This window comes from Lycium barbarum, chromosome 6 (assembly GCF_019175385.1).
Source record: "Lycium barbarum isolate Lr01 chromosome 6, ASM1917538v2, whole genome shotgun sequence".
NCBI lineage: Eukaryota > Viridiplantae > Streptophyta > Magnoliopsida > Solanales > Solanaceae > Lycium > Lycium barbarum.
The window spans coordinates 113,613,668-113,635,074 of record NC_083342.1 but is presented as its reverse complement, the minus strand read 5'-3'; the positions used below and the strand labels follow the sequence as shown (position 1 = coordinate 113,635,074).

The window sequence follows — 21,407 nt, the reverse complement described above, 5'->3', positions numbered from 1 at the left end:
TTATGTTCATTTTCTCAGAAATATGATTTGACTACACAATTTTACCACAAAACATGAAGATGCAATACAACTGATGTAGACATATTCCAGTCAACAGTTTACGCTGAGAACATTGTAACTAATGGTCATTTTGCTTTTAGAATCAATTCCAAAATTTTCACTGAATTGGTTGCAGTTGCATGCCCGCCATTCATAATCTTTGTGCTGCTTTATTCTTTTCAGCAAATAATAAAAAGAAAAATAGAGTAGCTGCCTGACAAAATAGAATTATTCCATATGGTATAGAAAACTTTATTCCAGCTCCAGTTTGACTAGTATGCCACTGTAATCTTGAAGAGATTAACTGTACCAGATATAAAAGTAATCTGGCATTAAAATTTATATCTAATTTAAAGGGGTCAAAGATATGATAAAGTAACTTCTAATAACAGTAATGGCTGGACCAATTTAAGCTCATCTTGACTAATACACTGGATATATACTACCTTCAGCCAGTGCATGTATAAAGTAATTATCTAGTTTATGTTTATTAATAGCAAGCTTTAAAACGATTTCACAATATCAAGTTGAATTTATGAATCATTAAAGTTCAATAGGTAAATGACTAAGGGCCCGTTTGGCCATAAGAATTATTCATTTTTTTTCGGAATTTTTTTTCACCTTTTTCCAGAATCAGCGTTTAGCCATAAGAATTTCAAATACAACTTGAAGTTGTATTCCGGAATTCTAAAAACAAGAAAAACTCGTTTTTCAAAATTTTCACTTTTTTCATAACCAAAACAACTACTTTCAACCAAAAATTACAATTTCAAAAACTATGGCCAAACACAACTCCAACTCCAAAATTCCAAAAAAAGTGATTTTTTTTTCTTTGGTTTCTATGGCCAAACGCCTACTAATTTTTCTCAAAGATGTTAACATTCGTTTATTTCAAAACAGTACCCCATAAAGAATGAAGTGTAAGAAAGTATCATTTTAATAATTTAAGGTTATTTATGACCTATGCAAAGCTTATCTAGAGAATAAATTCTTGGTGACAAGACAAATATCATGCTGGAACATACAAAGCAGGTATCTGGTACTAAAAAGGTATTACCTCCACCAAGTATAGCAAATTTAGCCTCCAGAATCAAAATCTCCTTAAACTTGGTGATTATTCTAAGAAATAAAGTTACAAGTTGAGCTTAACACTTTCAAAGAAGAATCTTTAAACACGGGCACATCAGACCTGCGCAAGCGCTATTAAGCTATGTTGCTCGGATTCTTTAAAAATGTCAACGGGTGTGTATTGGATTCATCAAAAGTAATGTATTTTTTAGAATTTGACACGAGTACAGCATCGAAAGTGAAGAGTCTGAACTACTTAATTAAGTATTATAACGGTGAATGAAACAATAACCTACACTGTTACAAGCAAATTCAATATTTATAGTCCAGCCTTTTAGAAAATAAAAAAGTGTTTTGATTAATAGAAAAAATATTTTTCATAAGCTGAATAGTAGCTTTTCCGCATAAATACTTTTAGAACTTTGGTCAAACACAAATTGCTGCTCTAATATTAATAACAGTGTTTTTCAAATTGATTAACTAAATACAAACTGATATTAGCCAAAAATACTTTTGACAAAAAATAACATTTTTCAAAAAAAGCAGATTTTAGAAGCAACTTCAATTAAACCATCAACTCCAAGGTGCATTTGTCACTGACTACCGTTCGTTCAAACTAATATATGCGAGAGAAATATTAAATTTATATAAAATAAATAACGTCCACTCTGAATTCATTAACTTGAAGTTATAAATATTTCTTCCAAATTTTGTTCAAAGTTTTATGTTGGTCCGTTATTATAGTTGTTGTTAGTTTGATCACTAAGTTAGAGAAAATTTCGTGGTCTTCCTTGAAATAACTACATTTGAAGTATTCTAAGAATGGTGACTTGACTACAGATAGAATTAAATCAATTAATGAATGTCTCCTTGAGTAGCAAATAGCAGATTTCCTTTTGCTATAGAAAATATTGTGGCCACATGTGCTGTTTTTCAAGGTAATGGTAGGCAGGGGCGGATCCACTTGGGGGCGAGGGTGTTCACCCGAACACCCTCGGCAAAAAATTATAGTGTATATATAGGATAAATTTTTTGTGTTTATGTGCATATATTAACTTTTGAACACCCTCGGCAAAAAATTACAGTGTATATTTAGTTTTTTTTTTTTTCTGAACACCCTGAATAAAAATCATGGATCTGCCGTTGATGGTAGGATAATTCGACAATGTCATAGGCTCATAGCACGCTTGTCCTCAAAAGAAAAAGAAAAAAAAAAGGTATTCTGTAAAAGGAAAAAAATGTTGGACTCAAGCATTTAATTTGCACAAATAACCCCATTTTGTTAGTACTTTCTTCTAGTCTAGAAACTAGAAAAAATAAACAAAACTGCTCCCTCCACTCCAAAAAATGATGCGTTAATTATTTTTGGGCAGCCGGATAATATTCCTTTGATTATAAATTCTTAGACGTTTCATAATATGCTTTTGTCTCGCACAAATTGAGATCTTCGATATTAGTCTAATTCATTGCTTTAAAACTCAACCTCAAAATATTTTACTTGTAAGAAGATCCGATAAAATGATAATACTCCTACTTTTTAACTACTCCCTCGGTTTACTTTTACGTGATCACTTTTGACTCTGCACGTTCCTTAAAAATTAATAAATAAAATATGTATTTTATTATAATATCCATATTAATTGGTGTATAATCTCATTGAATTTGAAAAATAATTTGGAAATGAGTAATTAATGTTAATGGTCAAATAAGAAAAAAAAATTGTATTTCTTTGATATGCTAAAGTGGACAAATAAAAGTGAACGGAGAGAGTAATTACTTAATATGCAAATCTAATTTACATGTTTCAAATGCACAAAAAAATTAAGAACAAGAGCAAATTTGTTTCATAACTTCATTTTGCATAGTTTAGGAGCAAATTTGATCCCAACTAACAATGACGATGACATATTTAACCCTAACTATTAACGGAGGGCAAATCTGTTCTATATCACTTAGTTTAGGAATAAATTTGATCCCTTATCCTAAATTAAATTAGCTTTAAAATTTCGAGCCGTATTTTCTACTAAAAAAAAGGTGGGCTCTCATGCTAACAACACCAAGCAATATTAAAAAAAAAAAAAAAGTGGACCCCACCATCTCCAAACTCGAGGGAAAAAAGTGGATCCCATATTAAATAAATCAAGCAATATCAAAAAAAAAAAAAGTAGACTTCATATTAAAAAAACAAGCAATGTCAAAAAAAAAATGTGCACCCCATATTAAAAAATCAAACAATATTTATGTAATTTCTAAAGTATCCCCATTAAGTCAATAATGGTGGATCAATTGCCACATGCGTATCAACTCATTAATGGGAGCAAATGAAATTATTTCTTCAAAAGGTTAAGTAGCCAAACATACAATTTCTTTTCTTTTCTTATATTAGCTTGAGATCTAATCTAGATATTTAACTGTTGTATTTGTTATTCCGCCATGTCATTTATTTGTTATGTTTACTAAATAAATATACTTAAAATATTTATATTTTAAAATAAGATAGAATTTAATTACTTTTTCATTTTTATTCTTACTCTAATAAATTTGAAAAGAGATTAACGTCATAAAAGAAAAAATAATATTAAATGGAGATCATATAATTAATAAGGTAAATTAGTCAAATTATAATTCTAATTGACGTTTCCTTGAAAAATCATGCAAAAGACAGCATGACAAGTAAAGTGAGCTAAACCAAGAATATTTACCAAAAATTAAAAAATAGTAGTTTTTCGTTTAAATAGAAAATAAAATTTTTACTTTGTTTCGTTTTAAACATGTAAAATTAATTTAATAATTTGAATTAGAATTATCCAAATTAAAATTTGATAAAAAATAATAAGTATTGTTTAGGTCTAATCTACATACATTAACAATAGAATATTTTACACCTTTAAATTAATTAAATTAAAATTCAAAGTATCAACTGATGCTTAAATATTGCTATTATTTTATCTCAAATAGAGGAAAATAGTTTCCTTTTAAACAAGTTTTCTCTTTTAAAAAGTATTAATAAATTTTTGTCAACTTTGTATTCGTAGCAGACACTGATATAATAAAATTTAGATACGGAGCATGAACTATAATATTATATTAATCGTGTTTTAAACATAACATATATATATATATATATATACATAAAAATAATGTAAATTTATGTATGTTTATTAGCAATATAAAATATATTATATATTATCACTATCTAAACATAACTACCTACAAATACAGAGTAGCGTAAAAATCCCTCATAAGAAACTTCCAGGTGCTGCCACTCCACCACTTATTACTTCTAATGATGATGATACTGACCCCACGTTCTATTATTGGCTTACCCAATATTCCCATTTTACCCTTTTATTGCCCGTGTTTCTAACCGGACAGTATGCTGACCGCTCACTAAAAGCGCTAATATTGGGCAGCCCCTACTTTCAACTCAACAGCTTCAAGTTTCCACTGCGCTTTCACTTTTCAAGATTCTACAGCACACACAATGTGTGTATATATACTAGTTATGTGAGGCCCGTGCTAAGTCCGGGCCCAAACTCAAGATATAAAAGTAGATATTTTAACTAAGAAAATATAATTTGTGTTAGTATAAGTGTACAACAACAACAACAATCATATACCCATTGTAGTCCCACAAGTGGGTAGTTATATGAAAGCAAAATTTTCATTCCACTCCTTTAATATTTTAACTTCCATTTTGATGAAATTATTTACTTCAAATCAAATGTGGAGCTAGAATTTGACATTTATAAGTTATGTATCCTAATTTTCTGAAGTTATTTAGTTCTAAATAAATAATCTATACATAGTTAATGAGCTTTTAAGATAAATACATAATTTAACTTGTGCAACAGATGGAGCTGCTCCTCTCTTAATTAGGGGTTAGGGGTTCGAACATGGATATGGAAAAAAATCTTTGGAGGAAGCGCTCCCCCCGAATAGGCGCGATACAGTGTGAATTATCTGGATTAATTGGGCTCAAATGCGGATATCGAGCACCAACCAGAAAACCAAAGAATATGAAAAATGAGGTAGGAGGCTTGATAGCTTTTGAAAAGTAGACCTTAAAAACAAAAAATAAAAAAATTGACTTAAATAAATAAGATTAGGACCTAAAAGTAATTAATTAATTTTTTTAAAAAAAATTTGAAAATTATTGTGAGGACTACAAAAGCCGCCAGGTTCGATAACTTTTGAAAAGTAGACCTTAAAAACAAAAAATTAAAAAATTAACTTAAATAAATAAGATTAGGACCTAAAAGAAATTAATTAAAAAGTTTTAAAAAATTGGAAAATTACTGTGAGGACTACAAAAGTCCTCACATTTGCTCTTATATTATATAGTAATATATAAGCAGTACTCCTTAAACTATTTTCTTATTAATTTATTTTTAAAAAATATATTTCTAAATATTTTCTTATTTTTGGTATCGAGTTAAACTATTTTCGCATAAATAAATTGAAAATAAAAAGTTATTAATTACACTTGCGGACTTTCACAAAAAAAGAAGAAGGTATAATTAAAGAAACTCTATTATCAATTTTTTGTTAGATAATTTTTTTAAAACCTATACTGCGAATAGATATTTAGACCAAGATCTTTTTCACTATGATATTATATGGGACGGAGTGTTGGTCAGTTAAAAGCACTTCATGTTCAGAAGATGAGAGTGAGAGATGGGGATGTTGAGATGGATGTGTGAGCATATTAGGAGAGATAAAATAAAGATATCAAGATAAGGTGGGAGTGGCCTCCGTGGAGAACAAGATGCGAGAAGTGGTGGCTGAGATGGTTCAAGCATGTGAAGAAGAGATGTGCAGATGTCTCGGTTAGGAGGTGTGAGAAGTTGGCCGTAATGGGCTTGAGAAGGGGTAGAGGTAGGGGATTAGGCATGATATGACACAGTGTCAGCTCATCGAGAACATGACCCTTAGTAGGAGGTGTGGAGGTCAAGAATTAGGATAGAAGGTTAGTAGGTTGTCGAACGTATTTCTTTCCCATTCCAGGAGTATTAGTATTATTTTTGTATTTTCTTATTTTTAGATTTCTTTTACTACCTGTTGTTTCTTTAGCATCGATCATCTAATTATCTTGTTGTTCTTCTGTTTTTTTTATCGTTCTTTGAGCCGAGAGTCTATAGAAAACAACCTCTCTGTTCTTTCAAGGTATGAATAAGATTTGCGTATACTCTATCTTCTCCAAACCCATATATATGAGATTGATAACACTGTGTTTGTTGTTGTTGATCTTTCCACCATGCCACACAAAGTTGGCTTTAGAAAACTTTTATATTGATTTCACTTTATTTTGGCCCCATATATGATGTAGAGTTATGAATATGTCACTACTAATTTAATATTTAGAGGATTAGTCAAACATCAACTATGCGACCCTCCTTCTTTGTATGATTGACAATTGACCAGGTAGAATTCACGTAAGTGAAAGCAACAACCAAAAAAAAAAAAAAAGGTGAAGAAGAAAAGTATTAAAATGTACTATTTCAAATTTCATTTAATATTATATACTCTATTTTATTAGACCAAGTTTAATATGCTAACATAACTTATGAATTACGTTAGTAATTATGACAGAAAATATAAAATAACAAGAAAAAAGGCAGTTTGATTAACAAATTTAAAATACAGATTTTTAAATGAATCTAAATTTCTTATAATAATGTTTTAAAATTCTACCATAAAGAATGTTATAAAGATTAAGATAAAGGGAGTGAAAAAATATCCCCAAAAAAGGGAGGGTCTAAAAAGGAAAGAAAAGTAAAAGGAATATATATGTATAGTCACAACTCACAGGGGCAGCAGCCTGTAAGTAGCGTTGAAGGACAGTATAAATATATCACTTCTTCACACTCTTCACATATTCATGGACTAGTATTGCTCTTGATGTTCTTGTTTTTTTTTTATTCACATTGACACAACGAACAACATAAGTTGAATTCAAAGTTGTATTGATTCGCTGCTACTATTGTTGTTTGTGTTATAAGGAGCGTATACAATGTGGAGAGCCGCTCGATCTGCCACGTCGACTTTCCGCCGTACACGGCGATGGTTATCGACGGCTATAGCAGCTCCATCTATTGTTCACAAACGTGGTGCTGATATTCTTCATGATCCCTGGTTCAATAAGGTTTGATTTTTTTCGTTTTTTAGTATTTTTCAACTTTTTGCTTAATTAGGATTGGAAGATAATATTTTGAGCATGATCTGGTTTATTTGGATTTTTCTTTTTGGAGATTTTCTTTAGTAAGTTATTAGTTGAAATTCTTGCAGTGAAAAATAAGGCTTTTGGTTTAATCTGGAGGGACCCATTTTTAAACTGGATTTGCCAAATAGTGGTCACTTTTGTTGGTTTATCTTGATACAACAATAACAACAACATAGCCAGTGTAGTCCCACAAGTGGGGTCTGGGGAGGGTAGGATGTACTGGACCTTACTCCCTACCTTTGTGGGGTAGAAAGATTGTTTCTAATAGACTCTCGGCTCGAAAGAAAAGACAAGGATGTGAAGCATGTTATCAAGAAAATATGATACTCCCTTCGGGAGGATAAAAAAAAGAGTCCGCTTTGACATTTGCACACCCCTTAAGAAATACTAACTCCTAGACTAAAATAGGTAAGGATTTGATTATATAACATTTAATAGGGGCAAATATGGAAAAACAAGGTTAATTCTTTCTTGATTTGCTGAGTGGACTCTTTTTTTTAATCCAAGAAAATAAGGCTGAGTGGACTCTTTTTTTTAATCCAAGAAAATAAGGCTGAGTGGACTCTTTTTTTGATCCGGAGGGAGTAATAAAATAGCATAGATAAAAGCAAATGAGGAAACAGATAGTAATACGCATTGAATTTGGTTTGTCTTGATGTATTAATTAAATTGGGTTATGTGATATGAGTTATGAGATGCTACTTTTGAAGTAATGTGTCCACAGACTAAGTTTTTACACCTAAATTTTGATCTTTGCTTCATTCCCTAGAGAGTTGGAATTTTATTGAGGAAATGGATATAGAGGATTCATATAGCCAACCAAATTATTTTTGTATTGAGGTGTACTTGTTTTGTTACTGGTGTTGTAGTTTTGGGTATATAATGAGTTAAATTATGCTTGTATAATATGTGAAGGAATGGTAGGTGGACCAAATTGTCCTATTAGGTTACTCATAAACAGGCTCACATGTGGTGCTCTGTCTATGTGATTCCAGAAACTGAAAGGAACTATACCGAAAATTCATAAGCCAAATGTAGAAGCAAATAGAACAATACCGTGATGACCTCGTTGGGATTTATAATCTTCTGTGTTTCTTACTAGAAATTTCATAAGTAAAACATTATGCAGAGATATATCCACAATGTCACGGAGTTTAGGCTGTCCAAGAAGGCATATGGTTCTATATTCTTCTGAGCATCAACCCTTATAAGAAAAATGTAGTAATAAATTAATAAGAAGATAAACAAATAATACACATTATATCTTCAAGAGTTCAGAATTAAGCTTTATGTTTCTCTAGAGACCATGATTTATACATCCTCACAAGCTTAGTCAAGAGACCAGGATTGGCACAACCTTAAGAATACAATATTTTGGTTCGATTTTGGCCCACGTCACAAAATTTTGCATCCAAGCGTGTGGCCTAGTGGTCAATGAAGTGGGTTAAGAATCATGAGGTCTCAGGTTCAAATCCTAGCAGAGACAAAAAAACTAGGTGATTTCTTCCCTATCTGTCCTAGACTTGGGGACAGAGTTACTTGGTACCTGTTAATGGTGGGAGGTGGCAGGTATACCGTGGAATTAGTTGAGGTGTGTGCAAGCTGGCTCGGACACCACGGTTATCAAAAAAAGATATTTTGATGACGATATGTATGAAGAAAAAGAGATTACAACACGTATGATTCTTGTTAAATTGTGTGAACCATCTCATCTAAAAGCTTAAACTGTTAGAGAGGGCACATTTTTACTTACTTTATCATGCCTTCCAACACACCCCTTCACATGTGGTCCCGATTCTTTTTCAAAGGCTAAATATGTAGAAATTCTTGTTGACAATGGGTAGTGTTGACTACGCAGGACCTCTGCCTATTCTGATATGATACCATGTTAAATTGTGTGAACCTTCTCATATAAAAGTTTAAGCTGTTAGAGAGAGCAAGCTTTTATTTACTTATGTATTCTTTCAAAATTTGTAATAGTTGAATGAAATTGATGTAACTTGATGTTATTGTCTGCAATAAACAAAAAATAGGACACAGGATTCCCAATGACGGAAAGAGATCGATTGGGGCTGCGCGGTCTCCTCCCACCTCGCGTAATATCGTTTGAACAGCAATATGACCGCTTCAGTAAGTTGGCTGTTTTATACTAAGCCCTTGTTGCTTGCATGCAAGTTAATATTCAGTTCTTTATAGAAAAAGAGGGGTCTATGCTCAATATATTTAGAAGAAACTTCCTGATCACTCTCTCTTCCGTTGTTGGTGGTTTCTAACTTTGATAGAACCTGGCTTAGGGCTTTATGTTTTGAAGATAAAAAGGAGACGATCTCTGTTGTTAAGTATAGATGTGTGCAGAATTTTGTACTTCTGGATGAAAGGGTAGTTAGTTTTGAATTTGCATGATATGCTGGACTTGTTAGAATCCCTGAATATGTAATGTTACTTGTTAGAATCCCTGAATATGTAATGTAAAACAAGTCCTGACTTTTGTATTTGCTGCAGTACTGTCTTGGTGTACTGTTTAGTAATAAAACTTTTACCTTCTCAAAAAGATGGAACCTGTTTTTATTTTCCTCCCAGCATTTCAAAAGTATTTTTGGCACTGGAGCTATCTACAGCCAACAAATGTGGAAGAAGTTATCAACAGTTGTTTCCAGATTACCAATGTAAATGCATCCCATTTAATAGATTTGATTGCGAAAACTTAAAGTTTGTAATGGCATTGACTGTTGACCATACAAACTTTATTCTAATGGAAATATGGAATTATCACTGAAGCATCCATTTCATGTAAACTTTTTCTGTCTATTCAACTGTCTTATGTATCATACTCAGGCACACTATCTCCAATTTCACTCATGTTGGCAGTGATGTTAATGCATATCCATCAGTGTACTGTTATGTCTTTCTGTTTAATAAGTTTTATTGTTAAGATATTCTTCTTAAGTTGTGTTGGCTAATACCATATTCTTTCTTTTGTTGTACTGCTAGTGGAGTCATTTCGATCACTTGAGAAAAATACTGAAGGTCAACCAGACAGTGTTGTCTCATTAGCAAAATGGAGGATCTTAAATAGGCTGCATGATAGGAATGAGACATTGTACTACCGAGTAAGTCTGGTGGTTGCAAATCATGCTTGCTAATGCTAAGTACAAATAAACTATTCTAGCTGAAGTTAATCCCTAACCTTTCTTCTCAGGTTCTAATTGACAATATCAAAGATTTTGCTCCCATAATATACACTCCAACAGTAGGATTGGTTTGCCAAAACTACTCTGGCTTGTTTAGACGTCCACGTGGCATGTATTTCAGTGCCAAAGATAAGGGAGAGATGATGTCAATGATCTTCAACTGGCCTTCTACTCAGGTACTATGTGATTTCACAACTTTCTGATTTTTCAGCTTCCCCTTCTGTCATTTCAATTATCTTGAAGTTCCAGATAGATGGAGCTCTTTTTTGTCTTCTGCATTCACCTAAGCTTGAAAGATGTCATTCCTCCTTTGTGTTTTTCGTTTTTGGCATAAATTTTACTGAAGCTTGATCTTCTTTAATTCACAGTCTGCAAATACTCTGGGGTTGTTGTCCTTACTTTCTGCTGCTTTCACCAGTGCATCAGTTTTTGATGTGTCGAGACAGTGTAAATAGTTGTTGGGCCCAATTTTGTGTTAGTTTCTAACTTTCTAACTCTATGATTTTCTATGTCAACAACAACAACAACAACAAGCCCAGTATAATCCCACTATGTGGGGTCTTGGGAGGGTAGAGTGTACGCAGACCTAACCCCCACCTTGAAAGGTAGGGCGGCTGTTTCCGAAAGACCCTCGGCTCAAGAGAGGAGAAAAAGAGAGGAAAAGACAAAAGGTTAGATATGATCAAGCGTATCGAAAACAATATGAAAACAAGAAATAACAAAACAAGAAAGTCATGATAAAAGGAGTATCAACTGCTATAGATAACTATGAAAATGAAACAATGGAAGTAAATAAATCATTCGAAACCAACAGATACTCGCAGAAATCAAGATACAAGAAACTATAGAACAACATAACTACTCTTAAGGGAGGATAAACGCGACTACCTACTATCCTTCTACCCTAATATGATTCCTCCATACCCTCCTATCTAAGGTCATGTCCTCCGTAAGCAGGAAATGCGCCATGTCCTGTCTAATCACTTCTCCCCAATACTTCTTCGGCCTACCTCTACCTCTTCTGAAACCGTCGCTGGCCAACCTCTCGCACCTCCGCACTGGGGCATTTTCAGCTCTCCGCATCACATGCCCAAACCATCTCAGCCTCGCTTCCCGCATCTTGTCTTCCACTGAGGCTATTCCAACCTTGTCTCGGATGACTTCATTCCTAATCCTATCACTCCTAGTGTGCCCACACATCCACCGCAGCATTCTCATTTCCGCCACTTTCATCTTCTGAACATGAGATTTCTTGACTGGCCAACACTCCGCCCCATACAACATAGCTGGTCTAACCACCACTTTGTAGAACTTGCCTTTGAGTTTCGGTGGCACCTTCTTGTCACACAACACTCCGGAGGCAAGCCTCCATTTCATCCATCCCGCACCAATACGATGTGTGACGTCATCATCAATCTCCCCATTTCCTTGTATAATAGACCCAAGATACTTGAAACTATCTTTCTTCTGTATGACCTGGGTGCCAAGCTTCACTTCCACGTCAGCCTCATGTACTATATCACTGAACTTGCACTCCAAGTACTCTGTCTTGTTCCTATTCAACTTGAACCCTTTGGATACAAAAGTTATATGATACAAGTATGCGTTAAGCTTAAAATATTCTAACCAATCATCTATACAAGTTGGTTTCCTGTTTTCTCCAAAGTTACAATGTAGACAAAAGAGAACTCCTGATGTGCAAGAAAAGTTGTTCTGTTTCTTTCTCCCTATATATAACAAAAAAAAAATAAAAAAAAATTGTTGTCATCTAGAACCTTCGTCCACCGGCTCCCAATCTGTTAATCTAGAAACTTGATCGTTTCAATCATGTCCTGGCCAGAACCCAGTGGATACTGAACATGGAAAGTGTAACCTTTACCTAATAAAATAAAAAATTGGACATGGAAAATTTCAATGCCCATAATTCCGAAGTAAAGCTATAACGTAAGAGAAGATCATTCTCCTCTCCGTGCCATTTACAGACACAAAATCTGACATTAATACATCTTCTTTTTCTTATATTGTATGCTGTCAAAATAGCATTTGACGCCTCCCTCCATACAAAAATTGCCATCTTCCTTGGTACACTGGAGCTCTGGGTGATTTTTGTACGGGCATTTACTCACCCCTAGTATATGAATTGACTATAATGTGACTTCACCGTGAAGCATTTTGAGGCTGACCCTTTCAAAATCTGGCCACTGATCTCCCTGATCTGTGTATTTATAATCTATGGGGAAATGATTCCACCTCTTCAGTTTCCGGTAATGTAAAGTTCTCCTAAAAGATATGTCCTAAGACACTTCTGTATCATCTGTTTTAAGAATATCAGCTACGGTACAATCTTGTTATGTAACAAAGAATTAATTGGGGTAGTTTCCTTTTAAAGAAGTATCACTCAGCAAGTCAAGCCAAAAGCAGATAGGGTTCCCACGAGAATCTCATTAACTTTCAGAAAATCTCTTTTTTCCCTAAAATCCTCTCTACAAGACACCATGTGAAGCTTCACTTACTTGGAGAACCATCCATATTGACGCAGACCATACTTTACTCAATTACCCTTCAAATAACATTCTTCTCGTATGTGAATCTCCAGAGCCATTTTCCCATCAAAACACGGTTGTATATTTTGAATTTACAGATATCCAATCTGCCGAAACGTGCTGCCTTCACAGGAAATCTCTCATTAGCTTCTCCTGCCTCTTATTGACTGATGCAGGAATTTGTGATGTTTGTTTGGATGATGAGGAGCTAAGTTACTGGTTATTGGTTTATTTTTTTTAAGTACAGTGACAATTTCAGCCTATGTTATATTGTTCCTTTCCCTTTTTCAGAACTTGGGTATAGAAAGTTAAATAGTAGATGTTTCAGAATTATGCAAAACACAAATGAAGTGCAGCTGAAAAAATCTTCCAAACTTTAACCTTTTTGATACGGATCATCTTTTTAAAACCAAAGCTCACTGCTTTGATCAAATAGAATCACCCAATGCATTCTCGTCTTTTCTTTGCAGGTAGACATGATCGTTCTGACTGATGGAAGCCGTATTCTTGGCCTTGGTGATCTTGGAGTTCAGGGGATAGGCATACCAATTGGCAAACTTGACATGTACGTAGCAGCTGCTGGTATCAACCCACAAAGAGTATGTATGGAAGTTACTATTTGCTCTGCAATTTCACTTTCATGTGCTACACCATTATCAGTTTATTTGTTGCAGATGCTTAGTATCTTTTGCATATCCTGCTTTAAATCCGAAGTGCTATGAAACATAGACATCTGATATGGATTTGTCAAGGATATCAATCTGCCTAACTAGCCTATCCAAAAAGACGTAAATAAAATTAAGCAAATGAAATGATTCCAGACTTACAGTGAGGCTTTGTTCTAGTGTTAAGTAATGACTGCTAATGCTGATGTTTGGCAAGTCGGCCTATCTCATTTGTAATTATCAGTGTCTTGTACAGTACAATTTAGTCAAAATTGATGAACACACAATTTGCTCCTTGAATAGTAGAACTGGAGATTGTTGTATTTCAAAAAAAATAAAAATAAAAAAAATTAACACTTTTGTGTTAATGGTGTCTTCATGTTGGCAAAAATATGTTGTCTGCCAGTCTTACCTATGCCTATGCCTATGTTTAACAGGTGCTCCCAGTTATGCTTGACGTCGGTACAAACAATCAGAAGCTTCTAGAAGACCCTCTTTGTGAGTAAGAAGTTTTTAATGTGTACTACTCCATCCAAAAAAAGTATTAGTAATCTAATATTCTCACACCTCATTTGATTTTGGCTTCTTCCATGCTGGAGGATTTTCTGGTCCTTGTGGTTAATCCTAAAAGATGATCATCTTCTTGTTGGTAGCTGTCTTCAATCTGCACATACTGTTGACTCTCTAATAATTAGAATTTTATAAGTTTACATTCTATGACTAATGGAATTTCAATTACCAAGGTCGTTCCAAACACCAAATGCAATAGTTTCAACATCTAACTGTTAATAATCTTAAAATAAAAAATGCTTTTACTACCTTCTTAGTACTTCTTTAATGAAATTTTACCTTACCTTATTAAAAAATAGAAGGAAATCATTCTTTAGTAAGTATTAGTTATGAAACAGAAACTCTAAATGTGATTAGATATCCGAGCCAGATTGCTATTACATATCTTAGGTGATTTAAAATGTTCTGTTGCTGGGAATCGAACCCGGGTAAACTCCTAATACTTAGCTTAACAACATCAACAACATACCCAGTAAAATCCCACCAGGTGGGGTTTGGGGAGGGTAGAGTATATGCAGACCTTACTCCTACCTTATGATGGGTAGAGGCTGTTTCCGATAGACCCCACTTGGCTTAAAGTTCTGAACTCCTAAAAGTTGCTTCACCTTTCCTTCTCCTCCTCCTCTGTTGGGATACTTTTGCATATAGGATCTTTGTCAATACTCACCTCATGAGTTATATCGTGTGATTAAGTCAGGCTAAGGTCCATTTCTAAACATGTTTTCCGAGCTGGCCCATCCCTGTTCTTGGTTTGCCCAATGTTGGGTCCCTTGTTATATCGTCCATGCTCCAAATGTCTAGTCTAGGGCGTGTAAGAGGGTGTTAAGTGTTCCACATTGGTTGAGGGAATGGGTTGCTATATCCCCTTATGGTCTTGGGAAATTCTCATCTTATGAGCTAGCTTTTTGGATTGAGTTAGGCCAAAGGTCCATTTTCTAATACTTCAGTTAGGCCGAATGTCCATTTCCTTAACACCACATAGCAAAGTAACATAGTAGCTCCATTCAATTTGTGTTGAGTGAGGATGCAATTATCAGATATTATACAGGTCTAGTTTTGACAATTAGCCCTTTTCACCCCTCATTCTGTTCTTTAAGTTGAGTGCAAGGCTTAGTGCTGCTTATATGATTTTAATTTTACAGATCTTGGTCTGCGACAACCTAGGTTGGAAGGAGATGAATATTTGTCAATAGTTGACGAATTTGTGGAAGCTGTTCATGCTCGTTGGCCAAAGGCTGTCGTGCAGGTCCATTTATTTTCAAAGATAGATATCTTATACTAATTTATTTCTATTGCACTGATATATCTGAATAATGCTATTAGTTTGAGGATTTTCAAGCAAAGTGGGCTTTTGAGACACTGGATCGCTATCGCAAAAAGTTTTGCATGTTCAATGATGATATACAGGTAGTTTTCTTGGTCCTGGATCTTTGCTGGAGGTTGCTTGTTGTCCCTTGTTCTCCTTTCTGCAGCCACCACTGGCACAAAGAATTATCTTCTGCTCTTCTTGTTCAATAGGGAACAGCTGGTGTTGCTCTTGCTGGACTATTAGGAACAGTTAGGGCACAGGGCCGGCCATTGACTGATTTTGCCAATCAAAAGATAGTGGTAGTCGGAGCTGGAAGGTAGTGGCGAAATTAATTTTGACAACCTATCCTTTGTTACTAAGAAATTCTGTCTTATTTAGATACCTGTTTGAGGTGGCTTAATTTTGTATTCTCTTCTTTATTGGTTTCTGGATTTCAGTGCGGGGCTTGGTGTTCTTAAGATGGCATTACAAGCCGTTTCAAGAATGGGTGGACCATCAGCAGAACCCCACTTTTTTCTTCTGGATAAAAATGTGAGGTTTTGTATAGTTGATACGGATTGTTTATAGTCCATATTGATTCAGAACATGTAAATGTGCTCCTTGTTTTTGCATGTGTGTTTTATCAAATGTATCAAACCATACTTGCATTATAGACTGGGGATCAACATAACCATTAAATATATATAAAAATATGTATTATATATGAAAACAAGGTTTCATACGCCAATCACATCAACGGGCCTCCGGGCTTCATGACAAGTACCATATGTTTTCTGTCCATGAAATCAGTTGGTATTTAAGATTTGCTTCCTTCCAATGTGATGAGTAATGGTCATTTGTTATTGATGCAGGGTCTTATCACGAAAGATAGGAAAGATATTGATCCAGCAGCATTACCATTTGCTAAAGCCCATCATGAGATTGATGGGCTAGGACTACATGAGGGAGCAGGTCTCGCTGAAGTGGTAATGTTAATAGAACCTCTGCGCGTACAAAACTAAGTTGCTCTTAGTAGAAGGATGTCTCTGCATTGTTAAAAATTGTTGACCTTGTTGATTATTAGGCCATAGGGAATAATAATTGATATCTTCATTTAAGTGCTTTTTATGCTATCCAAGACAGTAATGCTGGGATTAAATGTTCTTCAGGTCAAAAAGGTGAAGCCTCATGTGCTCCTTGGTTTGTCAGGAGTTGGAGGCATATTTCATGAGGAGGTGCACTTTGCTCTTTTTCTTCTTTAGCACTTATTTGTGACGCTTGGAGCTTAGAACTGTGCCATTGGAGCAGCCATCTTTAATTGTGTGACATCATATCTTCTCGTCATGCTTTATGGAAATGATTGGATCTTTATTCTCTAGCTGCTCTGCGCCAAAGTTGCTAATTTGGCACATTTAACCATTTTAATTGATCTTTAACAAGTGTAGGATAATATGTTATTTGAATTTTCTTGTCATATATCCACACCTGGACTCCTTTGGTCGCTCTTAAACGATATCATGGATAACATAGCTAAGCCTTATTTTTGGTCAACTCGTTTGATTCACTACATTCTTGTGAAGCTTATGCCATTGACAGTCGTATCTAATCTCATGTACCGATTTTCTTCCTATTCCATTGCCTTACCTTTTTGCAGATTCCTTTCAGACACTTATTTTTATTCCTTTTCATCCCATATCATCAACAAAGTTGTACTTCAGGATTTTCTATGATAAATCATAAGAAAGAAATAAATGTGAAAGTTTAAGGGTGCGTTTGGTTGGAAGGAAAATATTCTTTTGGAAAATAAATGGGTTTCTTACTTATTTTCTAGTGTTCCGTAACTAAACAAAAACAATATTATCCCAAGAGCATTTATATGTAATCTAGCAAAACACTATGAGGTGGAGAGTGGGGGTTTGGGGGTGGCAGGGGATGAGATGGTCAAGAGGTGGGGGTTGGGGGTGTTGGTTGTGTGGGGAGAGGACAATGAACTTGGAATGTCATATGGAACTTGTTTTCCCTACTTCCATTAGGGAAGTCATTTCCTTATTTTTAAGGAAGTTGTTTTCCTAGAGAAAATGTTTTCCAAAACATTTTGACCAACCAAACATGGGAAAATTGGAAAATATTTTCTGAAAATGTTTTCCTCCACATCAAAAACATCTTAAGTGATCTTTTATTTTCCATAATTTATTGAAGTATGTGAGGGTTTATTCATTCTTTAGATTAAATCACTTGAACTCTCATTTTTGATCAGTTAAATCACTTGAAAGATTTTTGCAGTTAGTCTGTTATCAACTTGTGCTTGTCTAATTTTGGTGTGACGTTCAGGTGTTGAAGGCCATGAGAGAGTCGGATTCTGTTAGACCTGCAATTTTTGCCATGTCAAATCCTACAAACAATGGTTTGTCTTGTCATCCATCTTTTGCTTCCTCTATCGGCTGTTTGTCTTGATCTTGCATTTCATATTGTATATTCTGTTCAACAGCTGAATGCTGTCCTGTTGATGCTTTCAAGCATGCTGGAGAAGATATTGTTTTTGCTAGTGGGAGTCCCTTTGAAAATGTTGATCTAGGTAGTTTCTTGTTTCTTGAATGCCTGTTTTCTTCATATCCCTAATGTATACTTGTTGCAGTCACTGAACAACTCTTTATTTATTCATCTCTACTTCCCAGTCTAAGTCTCGTTTGCGCTTATTGATGTTGTATTACCTTATGAATCCTATTCTAATATGTTCTCAGGGAATGGTAAGATGGGCCATGTAAATCAAGCGAATAACATGTATCTCTTCCCTGGGTAGGTGCTGATTGTAAACCAATGTTAACTGTTTTGAACGTCACACTCATCTAAGATTATTGTTGGCAATTCAGCATTGGTCTGGGAGCTCTTCTTTCTGGTGCTCGAAACATAAGTGATACAATGTTAGAAGCTGCTGCGGAATGGTACGATCTGACAATCCTGTTTCCTTATACTTGATTAGACCATTGGTGGTGTGAGCTTTTTAATTTGTATTGTGTTTAGTTTAAAAAGTGTGGTGCAGTAAAACCTTCTCTTATCTATACATTTACACATTTGTATATTTATTTTGATCGTGCAGCCTCGCTTCCTACATGTCAGATGACGAAATCAAAAGAGGAATCTTGTATCCATCCATTAACGAGTAAGCTCTTGGTCCTGGGAAAAGTATTCTTTGCTCATGGAGCTTTTATTTTGGACACGTGAAATCTTAAGTACTAAATCATCCCCACCCTGTCCCTTCATTGACTAGATATGACTGATTGATTGTTGCAACTAATAAATTTAATATCATATTTTTATTCTGCTAGTTGAACATGTTAGTGACTGGTTTTGGCTTAAAATAGGATTTCTGGATCACAGGCTTATTCCTATCTCCCATCTTACTATGTCATTTAACTATAGTATGCATATTTGAGGGAGTCAAAATTGACAATGCACAAAATGCTGATGATAGCGATGCTTCAAGTTCAACGTGCTTTGTAAAGCTTAAATGTCTATGTTTATCTCTCTTGATTTTGATTCTTTCTGTTACATGCTGACACAAGGAATGAACCCACTTACTTTGCTACTATCATGCGAAAGTGACAGTAGTAAAGTGCCTATAGTCACTCTGGGTGAATGCTACTACACTTCAATCTTGTTAGTTCACATCGGAAACACTTAATCACTCAGGCACCCCCCACCCAAAACCCCAAAACCCCACCCCCAATTCTTATTTGCTCTTTTCTATATTTATTTATTTATTCTGAACATGCATTCAGAGATCTAAACTTTGAAAGCAATGAATGGGGGCTAGTTAATCTTATAGATTGTGGTACTAATGTTGCCAAACATTTTCTTTTTCTTTTTCCACGCTTCACCAATTTTGAGACTAAAGTAGCGATAACCTTTGTGAGGGAGATTACTAATCATGAGATTGTTTGATGAAGTTTCGGGAAACTTGTATTTTGGACGTAATCATTTGCCCTTGTAGAATGCATTCACTTAGAGGTAGCAAAGGTGAAATTGCTTCCAAAGGTACTCTGTATCCAATATTTCTTTTTGTGTGCAGTATTCGGGATATTACAGCACAGGTTGGAGCTGCTGTTTTACGGGCTGCTGTGGCTGAAGACCTGGCAGAAGGTCACGGTGATGTTGGGGCAAGAGAGTTGCAGCATATGTCAAAGGTACAAAAAGATTACTAGAATTTCCTAAATGAAATGAAGATGACAGTCATAATGATATGGAGTAAAGAAATGTTTTTCCGCCTTTTTTTTCAAGAGCTTCATTTGTTGGATGCAGGAAGAGACCATTGAACATGTGAGACAAAATATGTGGTATCCTGTCTATGGCCCTCTTGTTCACGATTAGTGACGCACTTCCTGGGTTGAAATTGCATGTAGACTAGAAGTGGAGTAAGGTCTGCTGCTCTAAATTGCCTGTTAAGGTCAAATTTTTCGCGAACTTGATTGTTTTAGGTGTACAATTACTAGGACAAATGTTGCTGAACCAAGGAAGAGACGAGGGCTCTTCAAAGATTTCATTTTTTAATGCACTTCTGTTGTAGCCATTCATGTTGACCTGATGAAGCACATTTAACCTTTGATTTTGGCTAGGAGATGTATTTGTTATCTGAGAATAAAAGCATCAACCTTCTCTCAGCAGCCAAAACAGTCTTTCTTATTCCTCTCCCCCAATCCCTACTGATTGAACTTTATTCATTTTTGTGATTTTTGCTGAAATGAAATGGCATTTGAAACAATTTGATTTGGGCTTGAAAGGATTGCAATTCAATGTTTTTAAATACTCCTGTCCCACTTCATAGTTGGAAGAGAACGTAGCATGAGTAGTTCCATACAGAAAACCTAGACATTGAAGTTATAAAATTGAATAAGTAGTTCTGAATTTGAGATCTCGAAACCTATGACAATAACATAGAATTGAATCGTTACTGTAATTATTTCTAATATTCTGGACCACAGCAGATTGTAATATAAATTGAGATGAATGGAGTACTTCTTCGTTGGTGGCAGCTAAGTTAAGCATATCCAGCCTGAATATTTGCTGCTTTAAACAGTAATCACCCGACAAGTGATGCTTCATAGCAATTGGTGTTTTCTGGGCATAAGCCTATATAATAGCCTTAAGCTTATAATCTTTGTTTAAGATACTCTTTTTTCTCTTTATAAATGTCTCAATTAATATTTTACTAATTGGAGCAGTAAGTGGGGATTTGTTAAAAAACATACAAGGCTTTTTGTTGGTTTTCTAAAGCTTCAAATATTTTAAAATAAGCTCAGTTCGTCAAAGTTACTTTACTCCCACGATCTAATGAATGTGGCTATTTTCCTTTCGGTAGAATAACATTTTTATATATGAAAATATTTTAACTTCTATTTTACCCTTAATAGCATAATTTTATAAATGTATAGTAAATGGTGTAACATGTTTAAAATTACAATTCTCAACATATTCCTTTTTTTTTCTTTTCTTGAAATCTGTCTATAAATATTCACAAAAAATGACATGGGGGGGATGAATATTTAAGTACGGAGGGAGCAGAAAAACGAAAATCAGAAGATGTAAAAGAAAACAAAGGTGTGAACATAATGATTGCTATCCGTGACCAATAGCTTTACTTTCTGTGGTCCGACAACTGATGGCTTCTATTTGCCGCAATTCTCACCGCACAGTTTATCCCCATAGGCCATTTAATAAACGGAAAAGGATCAAATATACTCTTAATTATATTTTAGGTTTAATTTTGTCCTTATCATTATACTATTGATTATTCTATCTTATGTGGCATTATCAGCTCATCGC

The 21,407-nt window shown here is 34.6% G+C and overlaps 1 protein-coding gene across 3 annotated transcripts; it reads left to right on the top strand.

Moving 5' to 3' along the window:
* Positions 1-6,865: 6,865 nt before the first annotated feature.
* On the top strand, positions 6,866-20,346 carry LOC132645613 (NAD-dependent malic enzyme 59 kDa isoform, mitochondrial). 3 transcript variants are annotated; one of them, XM_060362693.1, is made up of 20 exons: positions 6,866-6,996; positions 7,110-7,252; positions 9,364-9,460; positions 10,322-10,440; positions 10,530-10,697; positions 13,535-13,663; positions 14,167-14,227; positions 15,442-15,545; positions 15,623-15,706; positions 15,818-15,924; positions 16,046-16,139; positions 16,460-16,573; positions 16,757-16,822; positions 17,919-17,991; positions 18,076-18,162; positions 18,329-18,383; positions 18,458-18,529; positions 18,685-18,747; positions 19,657-19,771; positions 19,887-20,346. In XM_060362693.1, the coding sequence occupies exons 2-20, from the start codon at positions 7,121-7,123 to the stop codon at positions 19,953-19,955; spliced, it is 1,809 nt and encodes a 602-aa protein (XP_060218676.1). In that variant the 5' UTR covers positions 6,866-6,996; positions 7,110-7,120; the 3' UTR covers positions 19,956-20,346. The 3 variants fall into 3 exon arrangements, with proteins under 3 accessions (XP_060218676.1, XP_060218677.1, XP_060218678.1); XM_060362694.1 differs by having other exon boundaries at positions 6,906-6,930; XM_060362695.1 differs by having other exon boundaries at positions 6,937-7,252; positions 19,887-20,004; positions 20,078-20,346.
* Positions 20,347-21,407: the final 1,061 nt, after the last annotated feature.

Excerpts from the sequence above, each read along its gene's own strand:
- LOC132645613 (XM_060362693.1), top strand. The coding sequence starts at position 7,121 with ATGTGGAGAGCCGCTCGATCTGCCACGTCGACTTTCCGCCGTACACGG. Across the intron at positions 15,546-15,622 it reads GGCCAAAGGCTGTCGTGCAG|TTTGAGGATTTTCAAGCAAA; the intron begins GTCCATTTATTT and ends TAATGCTATTAG. Across the intron at positions 17,992-18,075 it reads GTCAAATCCTACAAACAATG|CTGAATGCTGTCCTGTTGAT; the intron begins GTTTGTCTTGTC and ends TCTGTTCAACAG.